At 51.3% G+C, this 17,355-nt stretch overlaps 2 protein-coding genes across 5 annotated transcripts in view; one reads left to right on the top strand and one right to left on the bottom strand.

Annotated features, from left to right (window-relative positions):
• The first annotated feature begins 20 nt into the window (after positions 1-20).
• IRF5 (interferon regulatory factor 5) lies at positions 21-10,599 on the top strand. 3 transcript variants are annotated; one of them, XM_030853763.2, is made up of 9 exons: positions 21-127; positions 4,794-4,999; positions 6,968-7,157; positions 7,581-7,645; positions 8,135-8,168; positions 8,394-8,588; positions 8,815-9,207; positions 9,297-9,415; positions 9,723-10,599. In XM_030853763.2, exons 2-9 carry the CDS (start codon positions 4,805-4,807, stop codon positions 9,966-9,968), a joined length of 1,437 nt encoding a protein of 478 aa, XP_030709623.1. In that variant the 5' UTR covers positions 21-127; positions 4,794-4,804; the 3' UTR covers positions 9,969-10,599. The 3 variants fall into 3 exon arrangements, with proteins under 3 accessions (XP_030709623.1, XP_030709625.1, XP_030709626.1); XM_030853765.2 differs by having other exon boundaries at positions 8,346-8,588; XM_030853766.3 differs by lacking the exon at positions 21-127 and adding an exon at positions 1,676-3,044 and having other exon boundaries at positions 8,346-8,588.
• A 5,431-nt stretch (positions 10,600-16,030) lies between these two features.
• Positions 16,031-17,355, bottom strand: part of TNPO3 (transportin 3) — an 81,101-nt gene continuing 79,776 nt past the window's right edge. For both annotated transcript variants that reach the window (XM_030853773.2, XM_030853771.2), the window contains one exon: positions 16,031-16,343. The gene's annotated coding sequence lies outside the window, so the exon portion shown is untranslated. The remainder of the gene's footprint in view (positions 16,344-17,355) is intronic.

The raw sequence follows: 17,355 nt of genomic DNA, 5'->3' as shown, positions 1-17,355 counted from the left end.
GGGGGCGGTGATGCGGAAGTGCCGGGAGGGCGGGCGGACAGACAAGCGCGGCTCCGGGAGGGCGCAGCTCGGCCCCACCGCCTGGCCCGTGCTCCCGGGCGCAGCCAAGCGGGCGCACCGCAGACAGGTAGGTCCCGGCTGCCGCGCGCTCCTCTCCGCGCCCGCGGAGCACCCGCTGGCGGCGGGAGGGGGACCGGAGCGGGGCGGGCGCGCGGGAGGGGTCAGCGCCGGCTTCTCCTGGCGTCGGAGCTCGGTAAGGGGGGGACGCGGGGGGGTCGCGTAAGGCAGGGCGCGCCCCGCCGTTCTGGCGGCCTCCAAGATGCCTCCTACGTCCTGATTAGCGTGGGGTGCCCCGCACCAGCAGCCTTCGTCCCGAAGGCGCCCGGGGAGCCCGGAGGCGCGGGCGGCGGAGTAGGCACTGCTGCCAGGGGCGCCAGCTCTGCTGCTTCTCTCCCTTCGTCTCGCCACCGCCAAGGATGGGCAGCGCCTGGGCTCCCGGCTTGGGCCATGGGAGGGGCAAGCCCCGATTCCCCCTTTCTGTGCACTCCAATCCCTCTTCCCCTGGCACCTCTCATCCTTTCGAGTAAGAGAATGAGGTTTAAAAAGGTTCATCCTCCCTGGATCTTAAGGCCAATGGCAAGAATTCGGGCAGAGAGTGTGTAGTAAGATGGTGTCAGGCAGAGGCGCCGGCCGTCCTTCGACTCGTGCCCGAGAAAAGAAGGCGCTGACCCTCCTCTAACAGAGAGGAACCACGGGCGTGATACTTCTTAGACTAGTTCCCCCGAACTTAGAAACGAAACAGTTAAGAGTCTAAAAGTGGAAGGAAAGTGAGACCAGCGTGACCGTGATGCGGGATAGGAGATGGTGAACACCTGCGCCGGGGTTGTCTCCGCGACCCCAGAGCCGCCGGATCCGGCACTCGGGATCAGGGGCGAGGGGGACTTTCCCGCCCACGCCGCCACCCTGGGCACATCAGAGCGGGGACGACGGCGGGGGCGCCACCAGCCGGAGAAGCGGTCCGAGAGGCAGACCCTAAGCCAGCGCCCCGGGCGGGGTAGGGGGGTGGTGGTTCTGTGGGCTGGCCCAGGAGGCGCGGGCAAGCCACCCGGGGAGCAGCACCTGCGGGGGCGGTCCAGAGGGCAGGACCGGGCCTGGGTTCCACGAGCGCCCAGAGCTGGGACGAGTGACCAGGACCAGTAAGGATGAGGGCGGGGCCGATGCAGGAAGCTAGAGCCCCTCGGGAGGGGCAGCTGGGCCAGAGCAGAGCTATCGGGCTAGGGCGCTGGGGCTTCCAGCAAGTCAAGAGAAGCCATGGGAAACCACCCTTTTTTACCTAAAGGCCCCATCTTGGGGTTTTCCCCCTGCGCCTTGGTCTTACCCCACCGTGCGCCCCAAATGAAGCCGAGAGAAGCTTCCTTCGCCGCATCAGCTGCCCCAGAGCCTCAGCTATTCTCAGGGTGTGGTCAACTCACCATGAGAGGGCGCGGCTTAAGGTCTTGCCGGGGCAGGGAACCCCTTGCCTTCTCCAGGAGCTTGGTGTGGAGTTTGTGGGGAGACGTCTGAATCAGATAAACTCAGGAGGTGCAAGGGCTTTCTGATCTGCCCACTGTTGGGGGCTGCAGAGCTTCCTCCCCTAGGGGGTCCCTGGTGCCCACAATGTTCCAGGCTCCTCTGGTGGCTGGCTCCTGGGACTTCAGGAGATGTGGGGCCTCGCCCCCTCAGGAGGAGCTCCTGGGCTGCCCCTTCACCTCTGGGGGCTTCCTCGGGTCCTCAGCAGGCCACACCTCCTTTGATGTTCCCATGGAAGCTGATGCATGCACTTCCGCCTTTCCCCTCTTCCGGTGCTCAAATCCACAAGGCTAGGTCTGAGGGCTGCAGACCGGCTCAGCTGTCAAGGATCAGGGCAGACCCCCTGACTAGCCTGCCCTCTGATGGAAAATCAAGTCCTCTTCCCAGCAGCAGGTAGGGGGTGTAGGATGGAATTTCTCAGGGCTGTGCTATAGCTTCTGGGACACCCTGGGAATCTGGGTGGCTGCTTCTATGTGGAGGGAAAGTAGGGATGGAGCACAAAGGCACCGAAATTCGGAACTCCTGGCATTGGGATAGTCTGAATCAGATCTAAGCCTGTCTCCCTATGGGAGGAAGCCACCTTGGGGAGCTGATGCTGAGCCTGGTCCTGGTGCACCTGGAGGCAGGCAAACCCCCTGTGGCTGAAGACCCTTCTGTGGCATGCTGGACAGACCCTCTCTTGGCCCTGGTCAGACTTGTCATGGGAGGCTCTCTCCACAGCCCCTCCCTGTACTGCTTGAAGGGGTTGCACCTTACTGTCAAGAGGTCAGTGTTACAATTTCAACATCTTTGTGTTGAAAAGCAGTGTTGTTCCAGGCCAGGCAGTGTTCCTCGCCCTGATTTCCTCCTTGCCCTGGGCAGAGGACTCGACCTTTCTGGCCTCCCAGCTGCACCACCACCTATGGCACAGCTGCGGGCTGACCATGTGTGTGGGTCATCAGGAAAGCTTGCCTTGTCCTCTGTGTCAACAGAGCTTTCCTCTGTCTACCTTCTCTTAGCCAGAATGGCCTGCTACTGGTGACTGCCACCCTTCTATTCTAGGACCCTGGCCTTTGGGAGGGTGGGGATGCTACAAATACATATTGGGTGAAGCTCTCCAGTGCTGTGAACCACACAATGTACAATGACTGCCAGTGGGCTTGGGGGTTGGGGGATGGGCTACAAGGTGAGAGATTGAGAATTTGGTCTGGGGGACCCAAATGTGATTCTCTCCACATCCCTTCCCTCCCCCAGCTCACAGTGAGTCAGGTTTCCGAGTTGTCCGGTCTGGCCACTTTCATTTCCCTTGGGGCTGGGTGGAGGCTAGTGCAGAAAAGGGAACCGAGCCACCCATCTTCTGAAGCCTGGGGGCAGGGCTGGACGCTCTCCTGCCTTCCCTGTCCCGGCCCAGCGCTGGGCACTGCTCTGAGGAGAGGCCTGCAGCTGAGACCCCTTAGCGACGTCGAGGTGGCACTTAGCTGCCACAACCCAACAAGGTACTGGGGCAGGCCTGGGAGGATGGGGTGTGTGTGTGTGTGTGTGTGTCCCAGTGCAGGCCAGGAAGCCCGCCAGGGCTTGTGTACTCCCAGAAGCCGTTGCTCCCAGCAGCAGTCCGGCCTGTGGTTGGGTGGCTTTAGCTGTTAGGAAGTTCTTCAACCTGGGTCTAGTCTGTCTCAGTGGAGGCTGTCCGGGTGTTGACTTCAACCCTAGTCTCTTTGTCACATGGTGGTACCTCTCATTCCCACCCCACTGCGTGTTCACTTCACCTACCCAGATATCCCATTTCCTTCAGTCATTCCTTCCCTGACAGGCCTGCCTCCCTGAGACCCTCACCTGCAACACAGCCCCTGCAGCCTTCCTCTCGGGTCTGGTCTCACCCTTGAGTCAGAGGAGGATCCTGGGGAGAGCAGGGCTGGTTGTGGGGCGGGGGTGGGGGGAATAAACAGCTGGAGGACAGATTCTTCCAACATCTGGTTGGTATTTCTTAAGTCCTATTTTGGTCCACTGAATGGCCGGGTGTCCGGGAGGGGGGCGAGTGGTGAGGAAGAAGAGCAGGAGGCACTCCTGGCCTCGAAGAGGTTTTGCCCCCCCCCCCACCTGGAAGGTGAACGAGATGGGGAAGAGGCAGTGCGAGGCTGAGTAAGAGCCCCAAACCACTCATCTCAATGGAGAAGAGTTCAGGACCGCCCATGGCACTCTGGAGAGGGGCATGTGAGTGCTGGGGGGCCCACCCCAGAGGCCAAGTGTGGGCACCCTTGTTCCAGGAAGCACGGCTTCTGGAAAAGACCCTGGCCCACCCCATCCTCATCGCTACCACTCCCTCTCCATTACTTGTGGAGCATCTTCTGCGAGGGACAGTGGTACCAAGGAAGTGGGAGAGGAGCATGGTGCCGGGGCAGTGTGTGCCCTCTTACACACACGCTTGCACACCCATCTAACTCACATGTGCTCAGAAACTAGAGCCCCGGGTGGGAGGCAGCCTGATTTCTCATCGTGGCTCAGCTCTTTGTTCCTTCCTTGACCAGAGACAGAGTCCCCTCTGAGTCTCAGGACGGGGATCTATGATGGCTTGGTCCTTTCTGTCTCTGACCCTGGCTCACAGGTTCCACCTTTGTCTTAGCCGGGTTCCCTAGAAGGTGGTTTGGTGAGGGGTTCTCTGGAGGAGAGGGAGGGAGCAGGGGTGAGGCAGGAAGAAATCTAAGCAAGGATGTGGCCTCAGCTGGAGCCCGGCTTCAGCCCGAGCCCTTGAGGAGCCTGGAGCACACATTTGCTCCACCTGAAGCCAGGCCACCAGCCTTCCGTTCCCGTGTGTCAGTCACCCACTGGCTGCGGGCTGTCCCCCCAGAGTGGAGGTGTGGGCCCGGCCTGGGAGTGAGGTAGCGAGGGTGGCTCTGTGCTGTGCCGGCCTCACAGCAGCGGGGGAATTGATGCCCTGCCTGGCACGGGGCGTCCCGGTGGGGCACCCACAGCATCCACTAGAGCTGTACACCCCCTCCTTCCTTCCCCCCAAACACAAAGCCCACATGCAGGGACCCTGTGACAGGAAAGCTGGTGGCTGGAGAGGAGAACTGACTTGAGCACCTGGATGGACGGCAGTGACTCCGGCCGCCCGTGCTGGAGGAAGGGAAAGCCCTAACGGCCCAGCCCATGCCTCGGCCCCCCCCCGCCCAGCACCCACACGTCCCCTGCTGCAGGGAACGGCCAGCTGACGTGCTGATGTGCTCCCCCTCTGCTCTCTCTGGCAGACGCCTTTGCCATGAACCAGCCTGCCCCCGCTGCCCTTCCTCCGCCCCGCCGTGTACGGCTGAAGCCCTGGCTGGTGGCCCAGGTGAACAGCTGCCAGTACCCGGGGCTTCAGTGGGTCAATGGGGAAAAGAAATGCTTCTATATCCCCTGGCGCCATGCCACGCGCCACGGCCCCAGCCAGGATGGAGATAACACCATCTTCAAGGTAAGCCCTGGACAGGCGTACCGCCTGGACCTCTGAGGCCCCCCTCCCTAGAAGAGAACTCCCTCTACATCTCAGACTGGCCACTCTCCTAGCTGCCTTGCTGCGGGTGACCCCAGGCCTGGGCTAAGGGGCCGCAGGCATCATCACAGTGCACATCTTTCTAACCTGATCCCCAGAGCAAGGTGAGGACTGAGGGACCCCCCAGGAGACCTTCCAGTAACTCTTTCTCTTCCTCCTTGTTCTTGTGTCATTTTCATCACACGTGAGTGCCTGTCCAGGGTGCACGTTTGGTGTACACAGACGCTAAAAGAACACCACAGAATTCCCCCTTAATCTTAATACTAGGAGGTAACTACTGTGAATATTTTTTGCTTACATTTCCAGTTTTCTGCATGTGTGTGTATATGAAGTGCAAACATGGAATCAAACCATAGATTCTATTTTATAACCTGTATTTTTCACCCAACATCAGGACTAGCTTTCCTCTCCAACAAATGCCACAGCACCTTTAGTGACCACTGAATGTTCCACTGGAGGGGTCAGCACACTTTAGTCACCCAGTCCCAGTCTTTGGACGCCTCAGGTGGCTTTCAGGGTCTCTTGTGTTGAAGACCACATTGCCATGGACGCCCTCTAAACTCTTACCCATGGTACATCTTAAATGATTTTCTTTGGGGTTAGTTCCTCATTAAACGTTTCTGGGTCAAAGGGAATGCTTCGTTTTAAAGCTTTGGCTATGTATTTCTTAGTCTTTGCCTTTGGTATTTACCTTTTCAAGGTTCCTTTCAAATCCATTTCTTATTTTTGAATAGGTAACACGGTCATACAATTCAACATTTAAGAAGTGCAAAATGTCTCCCTTATGGGAGACTGTCCCCCAGGCACCCAACCCCCTCCTTTGGGGCAATTAGTATTATCAGTTTCTTGTTTATCCTTCCTGAGAGATTTTTGTGCATATACAAGCAAATGTATACCTATGCTTTCCCCAACTTTTGACAAAAATGGTAGATGTTTACATACTCTTCTGTACCTCATTTCTTGAAGATTACAACATGTTAGTGTATCAAAACTTCCCTGTTTTTGTTTTGTTTTTCTTGCTGCCCAGTATTCCATTCTATGGATTGGCCATAATTTAACCAGCTCCCATTAATGGACATTTAGATTATTTGGGGTCTTTTTCTTTTGTAAACAGAGCCGCAGTGAATAACCTCGTACGTGCAAACTTTTGTGCGGATGCTTCTGCATCCGTAGGATAAATTCCCAGAAGCCAAATTGCTGGGTTAAAGGGCAGAAACATTTGTAGTCTTGATATCAACCAAACTGCCCTCCAAAATAACAATACCAGGAGTTCCCTGGTGGTCTGTAGTGGTTAGGATTTGGTACTTTCACTGCCACCGCCCGGGTTCAATCCCTGGTCAGGGAACTGAGATCCCGCAAGCCGTGCAGCGGGGCCAAAAAATAATAATAATTATGATAATTATAATAATACCAACAGCTGAAGTGTACGGAGTCCATCCCAAGTGCAGACACAATTCAGAGAGTTTATGTGCATTAGCCCTGAGTCTTCACCGCCACACTGCAAGGTAGGCACTGTGTTGGGGAGATCAAAGCAAAGAGAGGCAAAGTAACCCGCCCTGGCACACAGCGGGCGGTGGCAGATTCCGGATTCAGTTCTGCTCCAGATCCCATGCTCTTATCCACCATGTTACCCCATCCTCCTCAGAGACTGTACCTATTTGCCACCTTAGGACCAGTGAGTACAATGCCCTTCAAAGCACCTAGATTTCCTTTCGCTTGTTGGAGCCCCAAGGGACTGGCGTCCTATCTCCCACCTTGCAAACGGACACTTGGGCTCCACCAGTGTGTCGCTGAAGGTTTCACCGCACAGCAGCGACTCCCACTGGCCAGGAGGGGCTTTTGTGAGGGGTGAGGTTCTCTGTGGTCGCCTGTCTTGTCTTCCTGACCTAGGCCTGGGCCAAGGAGACAGGAAAGTACACCGAGGGGGTGGACGAGGCCGATCCGGCCAAGTGGAAGGCCAACCTGCGCTGTGCCCTTAACAAGAGCCGTGACTTTCGCCTCATCTATGATGGGCCCCGGGACATGCCGCCTCAGCCCTACAAGATCTATGAGGTCTGCTCCAATGGCCCCACTCCTGCAGGTATCCTGTCTGGCCCTGTGTGGGACACCTGGGAGGCTATGCAGGAAGGGCCAGGGGCCCCTCCAACGAGCAGTGGTCGGGGCATGCTGCTAGGTCATAACATCCAGGGCTCCCAGGAGTGGATCATTTGTGAGGCCAGGAATGGCTTGGCATGGACCAGGCCCCCAGGTTTGTCTTCCTCAACCCATCCTGGTTCTTGGCTCTTGGCTCCAGTGAATGTAGGTCGGGTGGCCCAGGGAGCAGAGTGCCGTGGGGTCAGGGGCATCCCTAGTGATTGCTGGTGGCTGTGCGGCCCTTCACTCACTCTGTTTGGGCAGCTCTGGGCAGGGGGAGAAGCCACAGCAGGAGCTGCCACATGGAGCCCTGGTGGCCTTCCTCCTCCTCCCCCACTGAACTCCTTCTTTTCTCTCCCTCACTCTGCAGAGTCACAGCCCAGTGAGGATTACACTCTCGGTACAGGAGAGGAGGAGGAGGAGGAAGAGGAAGAGGTGAGCTCCGGGGCCGCTCTTCGCAGCGTCTGCCTGTGCTGAAGCAGTGGGCCTTGCTAGGGCGTTTCTGCTGTCCTACTCTGCTGTAGGATGGAGCAGTTCCATTCCTCTGGAGCCCTGCTGCTGTTTCTGCAGCTCTTCTCTGAGTTTCTTCTCTCGGGATTCTGGAGACAGGAACAAAGTCACCACCTTGAACCTCCCTGGGACTTTGTTGGTATAAAGCATGCTCACACATGGTCTTGCCCTCAGCAGTTGGGGCTTAGTAGTTATTACCACCTGCAGAAGGCAGAAACTGGGGCACTGAGAGCCTACTGACATGCCTGGGATGGCCGAGCTGGGCCTGGAGGCAGGTTCTGGCCTCGCCTAAGCGGAAGACCAGGGAATTGCCTTGTGGGTCTCATTCTTTAGCATCAGATCAATTTAATAACCTGTCCTCCCTTCTCTCTCTCTGACCTCCTCCCTCCTCCTTTGCCTGTGTCTTCCTTTCAGCTCCAGAGGATGTTACCAAGCCTGAGCCTCACAGGTGGGGCTGGGAGGCGGTGTGGTTGGGGGTTTAGTATAAGGAGGAGCTGCAGGTACCACGGGTACCTGGGAGGGGGCTGAAGGGAGGCTGGGGGCGGCCCAGGGCTGGGAGTAGTTGGGCCTGGGAGGCAGCTCCTGGAAGTGGCATTGAAGCTTTGTCCGCCGCCACCTTCCGTAGAAGCAGTGCAGCCCGGTCCCCCCATGGCACCCTATTCTTTATCCAAAGAGGATGTCAAGTGGCCACCCACTCTCCAGCCGCCTGTGGTGCTGGGTCCCCCTGCCCCTGGCAACCCTGCTGACTATGGGGAGCTGCTTTCTGAGGTCCTGCCAAACCCACAGCCTGGGACCCTGGCTGCCAGCCTGCCCCCCACAGGCGAACAACTCCTGCCCGACCTGCTGATCAGCCCTCACATGCTGCCTCGTAAGGACCCTGGGGGGGCTGGGCCGGGAAAAGCAGCGCTGGGAATGTGGAGGATGACGAGGAGAACAAAAACGCTCACACCAGTCCCTGCTTGGGTGGAGGAAGGAAGTGGGAGAGCTGAAGATGGCCTGGTCATGGGGCAGAGAGGGCAGAGAAAGTCAGTGGGCTGTGGAATGGGGAGGCGTGGGGCTCACGGGTGGGGCGGGGCTGCCCCTCTGCCCTACAGTGACCGACCTGGAGATCAAGTTCCAGTACCGGGGGAGGCCACCCCGGGCCCTCACCATCAGCAACCCCCATGGCTGCCGGCTCTTCTACAGCCAGCTGGAGGCCACCCAGGAGCAGGTGGAGCTCTTTGGCCCTGTGAGTCTAGAACAAGTGCGCTTCCCCAGCCCCGAGGACATCCCCAGCGACAAGCAGCGCTTTTATACCAACCAGCTGCTGGATGTCCTGGACCGCGGGCTCATCCTCCAGCTACAAGGCCAGGATCTGTATGCCATCCGCCTGTGCCAGTGCAAGGTGTTCTGGAGCGGGCCCTGCGCCTCAGCCCATGGCTCACACCCCAACCCCATCCAGCGGGAGGTCAAGACCAAGCTCTTCAGCCTGGAGCATTTTCTCAATGGTGAGGGCCCCATGTCGTGTTCCTCTTGGTCTCCTTTCATCCAGGGGCATGGTGCCAGCCTCTGATTAAGGGTCTCAATCTCAATGCAGAGCTCATCCTGTTCCAGAAGGGCCAGACCAACACCCCACCACCGTTTGAGATCTTCTTCTGCTTTGGGGAGGAGTGGCCTGATCGCAAACCCCGAGAGAAGAAGCTCATCACTGTACAGGTATACTCCCACCCCCCACCCCCCAACTCTGCTTTGGTTTGAATATTGGTGAATCCTGGGGCTAGGCCCTTGCCCCACCCAGGGTGGAGGCGCAGGGCCCTCTGGGTGGTGTGAACTCAGTGGTCAGAGTTAATCAAGGATCAGTGCTGCCCACACATAAGCAGCCTTTTTATGAAGTAGAAGTTGGTGCCCCGTCTTCCTGGTAGATGCAGCCCACCACCTGACCCCTGGAGGACGCCTTCATGCACAGCTGGGTTGGACAGCCCTGCCAAGGTTCTCCCTGTCCTTTCTCCTCTTTGCCCCCCAGGTGGTGCCTGTAGCAGCTCGGCTGCTGCTGGAGATGTTCTCAGGGGAGCTTTCTTGGTCGGCTGATAGCATCCGGCTACAGATCTCAAACCCAGACCTCAAAGACCGCATGGTAGAACAGTTCAAGGAGCTCCATCACATCTGGCAGTCCCAGCAGCAGCTGCAGCCTGTGGCCCAAGCCCCTCCTGTGGCAGGCCTCAGTGCTGGCCAGGGGCCCTGGCCCATGCACCCAGTCGGCATGCAGTAATGCGGCTGCAGACAGTGAGTGGCCCAGGCTTCCAGGGTGGCTGTGCAGACTGATGTGGAGGTGCGATGGCCTCAGTGGGCACCTGGTGGGCGGCAGGGTCCTGTCTCTGGGTTCTCTGGAAGTGGATCTGGGTCACGAAGAAGAGGGAAAAGAGGCCCGAGTTCCAGGTTCTCCTTAGAAGCTGACGGAAACTGGAAGCCAATTTTGCTTTGAGGACTCTGTCTTCCTGGATATGCCTCTCCTGGGCTGGGTGGGGGAACTGGGGGAACTGAGCCATCGGCACCAGTGAGGAGGGAAAGAACTCCTCCTGGCTCCAGGGGGCCTAGTTGTACAGAGGGAGTTGCCCCAGAGTGACCCATACTTGTGGTTGCCCCCATTTCTTCTGGCAAAAAGAGCCAAGTGCTGTGGCTCAGGTCTCCCTGGCAGGTCCTCTGCAGGGCATGGACCGGATATTGGGGTTCCCTAGCTTGAGCCCCACTTCCTCATCTTTCTTCCTCCAGAGACAGAGATGAGCACTTACGTATTACACCAGATACTTAAGGCTGGCAGCTACCTCCCTTCAGAGTCTAAGATCCTGGGGTAGAAAGTGGAATTTTACGTATTTTTGGATTAATAAATATTAAAAAAGAGACTCAGCTATTATTTTCCAGTACCGGTTGTTCCCATGCTATTCTACTAGACCGTATGTCTCATACCCGCTGGCCCTCTTTCCCCCAGCACCTGCCCCCCCGCTCTGGGGCCGCCGACACAGGGAGGGCTTGCCTTCCAGGCTGATGAGTCAGCAGGGCCTTCATAAGCACTCAGCTGGCTGGCTTTGCTTTCCAGGAGGAAGCCGGCTGAAGCAAGGGCGTGGACTTTTAAATGTGTGCAGAATCTAAAATCCTGTCCAAATCAATTCCCGTAAGAAATGGTGAAAAAGGAAGGGCTGGATTTCAACTAGGGACCATTACAATCTGTTACCCTCATGTATACACATATGCTATTAAACATATTAGGACAATGCATACAAATTGGTAGCTCACTGTTTGAATCTGGCTCATAGATGTTAATTTTATGATCTGAACAATTCTGCTCTTATCTTTTTATTAGGGAATGTTTTAAACGTTTGTGAAAGTAGGGAGAATGTTATGAAATTCCCATGTAGTAGCTCCAACAATAATCAATTCATAGTCTTTCTCATCTAAACTCCCAACCACACCCCCACCTTGAGATTATTTTGAAGCAAATCCTAAACATATTTCAGGTATAAACAGTATATATCTCTAAAAGACAAGCACATCCTAAAAAAACTGTAATATCGCACCTAATTAATTTTTATCAAATATCTAGCATTTAAAAATTTAAGACAACTAGAGAAATTTTATTCCCTTGCTATTTAATTGTGGAAGAAATTGCATTTTTTGTTCTGCATTTTGTTTTTGCCTAGATGCTCCTGACTGCATCTGTTGTGTTAACATATTTTGTCTCCTGTGTTGCCTGTAAATTGGTACTTTGATCTGGACCCTGGATTCTAGAGGCTTAATTGGATACAGGTTTTTGTTTCGACTACCTTTGACTTGTGGGTGTTGGAATTGTTTCCGATCTTTAGTTATTATACATGACGCTGTAGTGGATAGGCTTGTGCATATTTATGTATTTTCATATTTTTGCCTGTATATCTTTAGGATGGCTCCATAGAAATGGGATTTCTGGGCCAAAGGATAAATATGTGTCTAACTTTGCTAGATATTGGCAGAATTCTGATAAATCTCTGAGCGTGGCTGTTTCCCCACTGTCTCAACAGGTTATAGTGTCAACTTTTTGGATTTTTGCCAACCTGATAGGTGAGAAATAGTATCTCTACCATTTCTCATTATGAACAAGGTTTAGCATCTTTATATGGTTAAGTGCCCTGTGCAGATTTTAGTGATTTTTTTTTTTTTTGCAGTACGCAGGCCTCTCACTGTTGTGGCCTCTCCCGTTGCGGAGCACAGGCTCCGGACGTGCAGGCTCAGCGGCCATGGCTCACGGGCCCAGCCGCTCTGCGGCATGTGGGATCTTCCCGGACCGGGGCACGAACCTGTGTCCCCTGCATCGGCAGGCGGACTCTCAACCACTGCGCCACCAGGGAAGCCCAGTGATTTTTTTTTAAATAAACAAATTTAGAATAGTCTCAGATTTACAGGAAAGTTGCTAATAGAGTGCCTATATAACCCACAGCCAGTTTCCCCAGTTGTTAACATCTTACATTATACCTTACATTACTATGGAACATTTGTCACAACTAATGAAACAAAATGAATACATCATTATTAACTAAATTCCATTCTTTATTCAGATTTCATTAGTTTTTATCGCATACTCTTTTTCTGCTCTAGCATCCCATCCAAATGATCACAATACATTTAGTCATTATGTCTCCCTAGCCACCACTGGTCTGACGGTTTCTCAGACTTCCCTTGTTTTCGATGACTTAGATGGCTTTGAGGGTACATTTTAGAATGTCCCTCATTTGGGATTTATCTGATGTGTTTCTCATGGTTTTTGTAAGGGAGACACTGAGGTTAAGTGTCATTCTCACCAGTCATATCGAGTTGATGAATTACAAAGCTTGGCAGGAACATCTGACTGACTTCTGCAACACTGCAGGAAGCTCAGTGGCTGCTGAAAATCTTCCTTGGGCTTCTACTTATATTTTGATTTCTTAAAAATAAAACAACAATGAAAGCAGAAACAAAAAAACAGCATACCTGGCCATCATTTCTTGTAGATCTGTGTGTTGTAGCCAGTGGTGGATGAACACTACCCCTCCCCACCCAAAATAACAGATACTGTAAGTTCCAGAGCTTAAAGGCAGGACAACGCGTTGCTATGCACTGCTCCCTAGCTATGCTAAAGTTCTGGTTGGTAGTGGCCTCTGCTAGTGTTTAAGTTGGAATCCACAGAGTACTGATGCTCATGGCCCTGGGGATGAATACACCCCTCTAGCACCCTGCAGTTTACCTTACATCCTTCCTGCAGGCCCCTCATCCCCACCAAGTTCATCCTTGTACCCAACAAAATATTCCCTTTTAATTCAAGACTCCTTCCCCTTATTCAGCTTTTCACTGACCTAAAGAACTTTTCAGTCTTTGTCGAGTAGGAGAGAAATATTGACAGCTTTTCCCCATTTTTTGTCAGAGGAATGTTCTCACAGGCAACTTTCTCATTTGCTAGTAATACATCTCACAAAAATCAGGCATACCTTGTTGCATAATCTTGAATGTTTAACTTTTCTGGATTTTGGCTTTCATCCCTGTAAAACGATTTAGTACCCAGGCTACACAAGATGGACACATACTTTGCATTCATGAGGTCTTGATGCCATTCAAAAGTTCCTGTCTTATTTATCTTACATTCTCAGTTATTGATCTTTATAGAACACGTACATAAAAATTACAAGTTACTTTAGTTTAGTACAATCTTGCTGGGAATAGCCCCAACGGGTGATTTGTGTTTCACATAATCATGACTAAAACTTCTTGGCTAAGTCAATCACGGAAATAAGGGAACAGATCCATGGGAACTTCCTGACTTAGGTAAGTTCAGGTGCTTACTTAGGTAAGACTCTCATTCTACTCCCACTAGACAATGTCAAGCAGGAACACAATATCTACATTAGGGTACCTGATCCCCAACAGTTCCCTGTTAAATTGAAATTTAGGTGGGTATCCTTGCTATGCCCAAAAGTAACAAGACTATTTGTAAGAATTAGTCTGAATCAATCTGTTAACACTGAAGGGTAAGCAGTGAGAACCATTAATAAGAGTTCTGGATTTCAAAGCTACAGCTGTGGAGAGGATGTTCTTGACATACACTAGGATATGTATTCCAAAGGCTACTTTTTAGTGGCTGGGGAGAGTTATATTAACCCTTCCACATGTTTTCCAGTCCTAGATACAGCTTTTGGTGATAAAAGCCAAAATCCTTAAACAGAGAAAAGTCAATTGGTCATTGCAAGGACCTAGGGTTGGACTAGGCTTCAAAGTTTTACTGTCTAACCAGAAAATGAGCAGGATGGTGAGGGCAATGTGCTGATCCCCAGAATTTGATAATCTTGCTCCAAACACCGTTCCATATTCAAGTTTTTTTCTCCCCTTCCAATATTGCCTTTTTAGAGAATCAAACTCTGAGTACCATTGATGTTATGCAGGGAGGTTTGTTTCATGGATTCCAAATACTAGATGCAACTCTGTGGTCAAGGTTATTAGCTCAAAGCCCGATTACTATAATATACTGTGTGATCTCATTTATATAAAACTCAAGAAAACGCAAACTAATTCACAGTGATGGAAGGCAGATCAGTGGCTACTTGGGCATGGGAAAGGGTGGGAAGAGGCACGAAGAAACTTTTGGGAGTAAAGGGTATGTTCACTATCTTTTCTCTTGTTGTGGAGCATAGGCTCTAGGTGCGTGGGCTTCAGTACTTGTGGCACACGGGCTCAGTAGTTGTGGCTCGCGGGCTCTATAGCGCAGGCTCAGTAGTTGTGGCACACGGGCTTACTTGCTCCGCGGCATGTGGGATCTTCCCGGACCAGGGCTCGAACCCGTGTCCCCTGTATTGGCAGGCGGATTCTTAACCACTGCACCACCAGGGAAGGCTATTACCCAACACAGCCAAAAATAAATAAATAAAATTAATTAATTAAAAAAATAATAATTTTTTACATACATACATACACAGGTGTATCCTATGTCAAAGCTTATCAACTGTATACCTTAAACATGTAAACCTTAAACATGTACAGCTTATTGCATGTCAATGATACTTCATTACGGGGTTGTTTTTTTTAAGATCAGATAAGTACTCAGTAGGTTAGGAAACAATCTACTTGGGTGCCCACTGTGAAAAGAATAGGCTACATTTTGTTTAATATGCCAAGTCACCCAACCTCCTTCCCACTGAGGCCATATGAAAGGACAGAATGTAGCAGGAGGAGTTTTAGGGTAAACCAGAAGAATAAAAGATGCAGAAAGAGCCACTCCCCTGAAATATGAAGGGTCTGGGGCAGTAATGGCAGGGGCCTGAATTTCAAACTCTGTACCCAGATGCCTATTAGAGAACAACTAAGACTATTCACTCAGGAGGTTTAGCCGTACCATTTCAGATCTATGAGGCAGTGAAATGAAGTAAAAACAAACACTGATTAAATTTTTAAAATTTATTGGTTTTTTTTTTGGTTGCTGTTGATTTGTTCTTGTGATGGCTACAACACCAGACAGAACAGTGCCCTAATATCTAATGCCTGTGCAGGGCTGCAACTCCTTTAAAATATTAGGACTTGCTTTGGGCCTCCCTATTCTGCCTCACTCCCCATGAAGTCAAATAATTTCTGCATTTTTTAGTAAACTACAGTTAGCCCTGTAAACACTTTTTTCCATTCTCCCACCCTCTGTTTTCCTCTCTCATGTCTATGGGTGAAAAATTAAATAAAAAAAAAAAGAAAAAAAATCTTAAAAAAACTACAACTTAGAATATATATTTATATCCCATTCACCCTAATTTTGGCTCTTCTCTCCAAAGACGACGACAACCCAATGTAGGTGGGAAGTGGACTTAAGAGACTGAATAGGGTCAGGATGGGGATATACATGAATTTTGGCCCTGGCAGGTCCTAGTATCATTGATATGACCATGATATAAAACAGAACAGGCTCCTTGCTTATTTCTCCTTGTCTGAAGAATTCTAAAGGTGAGAAGAAAACAGTTGGGACAGTAGGAAAAATTTCTACTAACTTTCATTAAAAGAGGAGGGGGAGGGGGAAAGGGAAAGAAGAGAGGGTGGGAGAGAAGGAAAGGACAAAACAGCAGAAAACCTTAAGAGATGATCCTGACCCTTTCCTTCCAATTGCAGTTATTTAATTCATTTGAATTCCCACCTTCCCTAAGTAAATGTTTTTGTTTCACAGAAAGTTTTGTACTTTTATTTTTCTGTGTGCACACATGCATGTTAGCATGTGTGTGTGTGCGTGTGTGTGTAGGTACGTGTACGTATGTATGCATGTCATTTGCTACCAGGAGAATGTTTCAGTTCTGATTTCAGTTTAGTTTTCCTTTTTTTTTTTTTTTTTATTTCTTTAAAATTATTTTTCCTTTTAGAAACAAGTTCACCAGGAAACCAGCTCACCTCCCACCACGCTGCACAGGCCGCAGCCATCTTTTTTAAACCGCGCTGATTTTCCCTCACACCCCCAAACAGGAACTCCTCAGGATGGCCTTGGAAGGCTGGAGTCTCTCCCTGTCTGGCGGGAGGCCCTGGTGGCGGTGAAGGCCCCTCTGCCACAATGGAGGTTTCTGATTGTGGGACACAGTCTGATTTTTGTTTTCTTCCTGTCTTCTAATTAAAAAAGACATTCCTGACAAAAGAGAGAAGACAGTCAATAACTGTGGTCCAGGAGACAGCAAATACTTCAGAAAGTCAACCTCAAGACAGAAGTTTCTATACTTGCTCAGGCACCTCATTCTGGCCTCCGCTGTAAGAACTCAGTTTAAAAAAAAAAAAAAAAAGAAGTTGGATTTTTTTCACTTGTGATTTTAAAGGAGCTACTGTTTTAATGAAATACCGTCTGTGGTGCTTTTCCAATTCTGAGTGTCCTCAGTGATAATATGTGGGGGTAAAGAGTAAGCCAGCAGGTCCAGGCTGCCCACTCCAAAGCCAACCAGAAAACCTCCATTTAAGTCTTTTGAAGTATTGGGGTTTCATGCAAGATTTTATTTTGAAAGAAGGCTTTGCCTACTAAGAAAAGGTTTAAGAGCCACTGATTTAGACTCTACTATTACAGACACTGCAAAACCTGAGGATCCCAAATGATATCACTACTCATCAAAGAACCAAAGTTTAGAAATAATTTCTGGTATGGTGAGGCATTGCTCAACAGCATCTTCACCCGCAAATTCATTTAATCACAAAACCACCAGTGAGAGGGCTGCACATTCATCGAGAATTGCCTCCAGGGAGAATAAATTCTGCTTAAGACATCAAAGGGTGGGCTTACAGGAGAGATGCCTTTCTTCTTTCAGTCAAGAAACTGGCACCCAGACCCCACCACCCAGTCCTTTCCTTCCTCAGCTAAGCTTCTTGCTTTACTTCAGAATCAGAAGCAAATGGAGAAAACTGATGATCAGGGGCTAGACACAGAGGCTAGCTCTTTTCCTTTACCTCCTGCCTTGGTCAAAAACCTAGCATTTCAGCGTTAAAATTGTAAAAAATGATAAGAACAAGCATCTTTATTTATCAAATCTGAAAGATCAGTTTTAGGAAGGCAGTGCCATGTATCACGGTCTACTTTAGGTCAGCACTGTTTTCACCAAAGTCGCCAGGTTGAAAAATATTCATTTGTTACCACACATACTTACCATGCTAGAAAT

This window comes from Globicephala melas, chromosome 9, assembly GCF_963455315.2.
Source record: "Globicephala melas chromosome 9, mGloMel1.2, whole genome shotgun sequence".
NCBI lineage: Eukaryota > Metazoa > Chordata > Mammalia > Artiodactyla > Delphinidae > Globicephala > Globicephala melas.
Note: the sequence above shows the minus strand (reverse complement) of the source record. Positions and strands in the feature narration are given on the sequence as shown.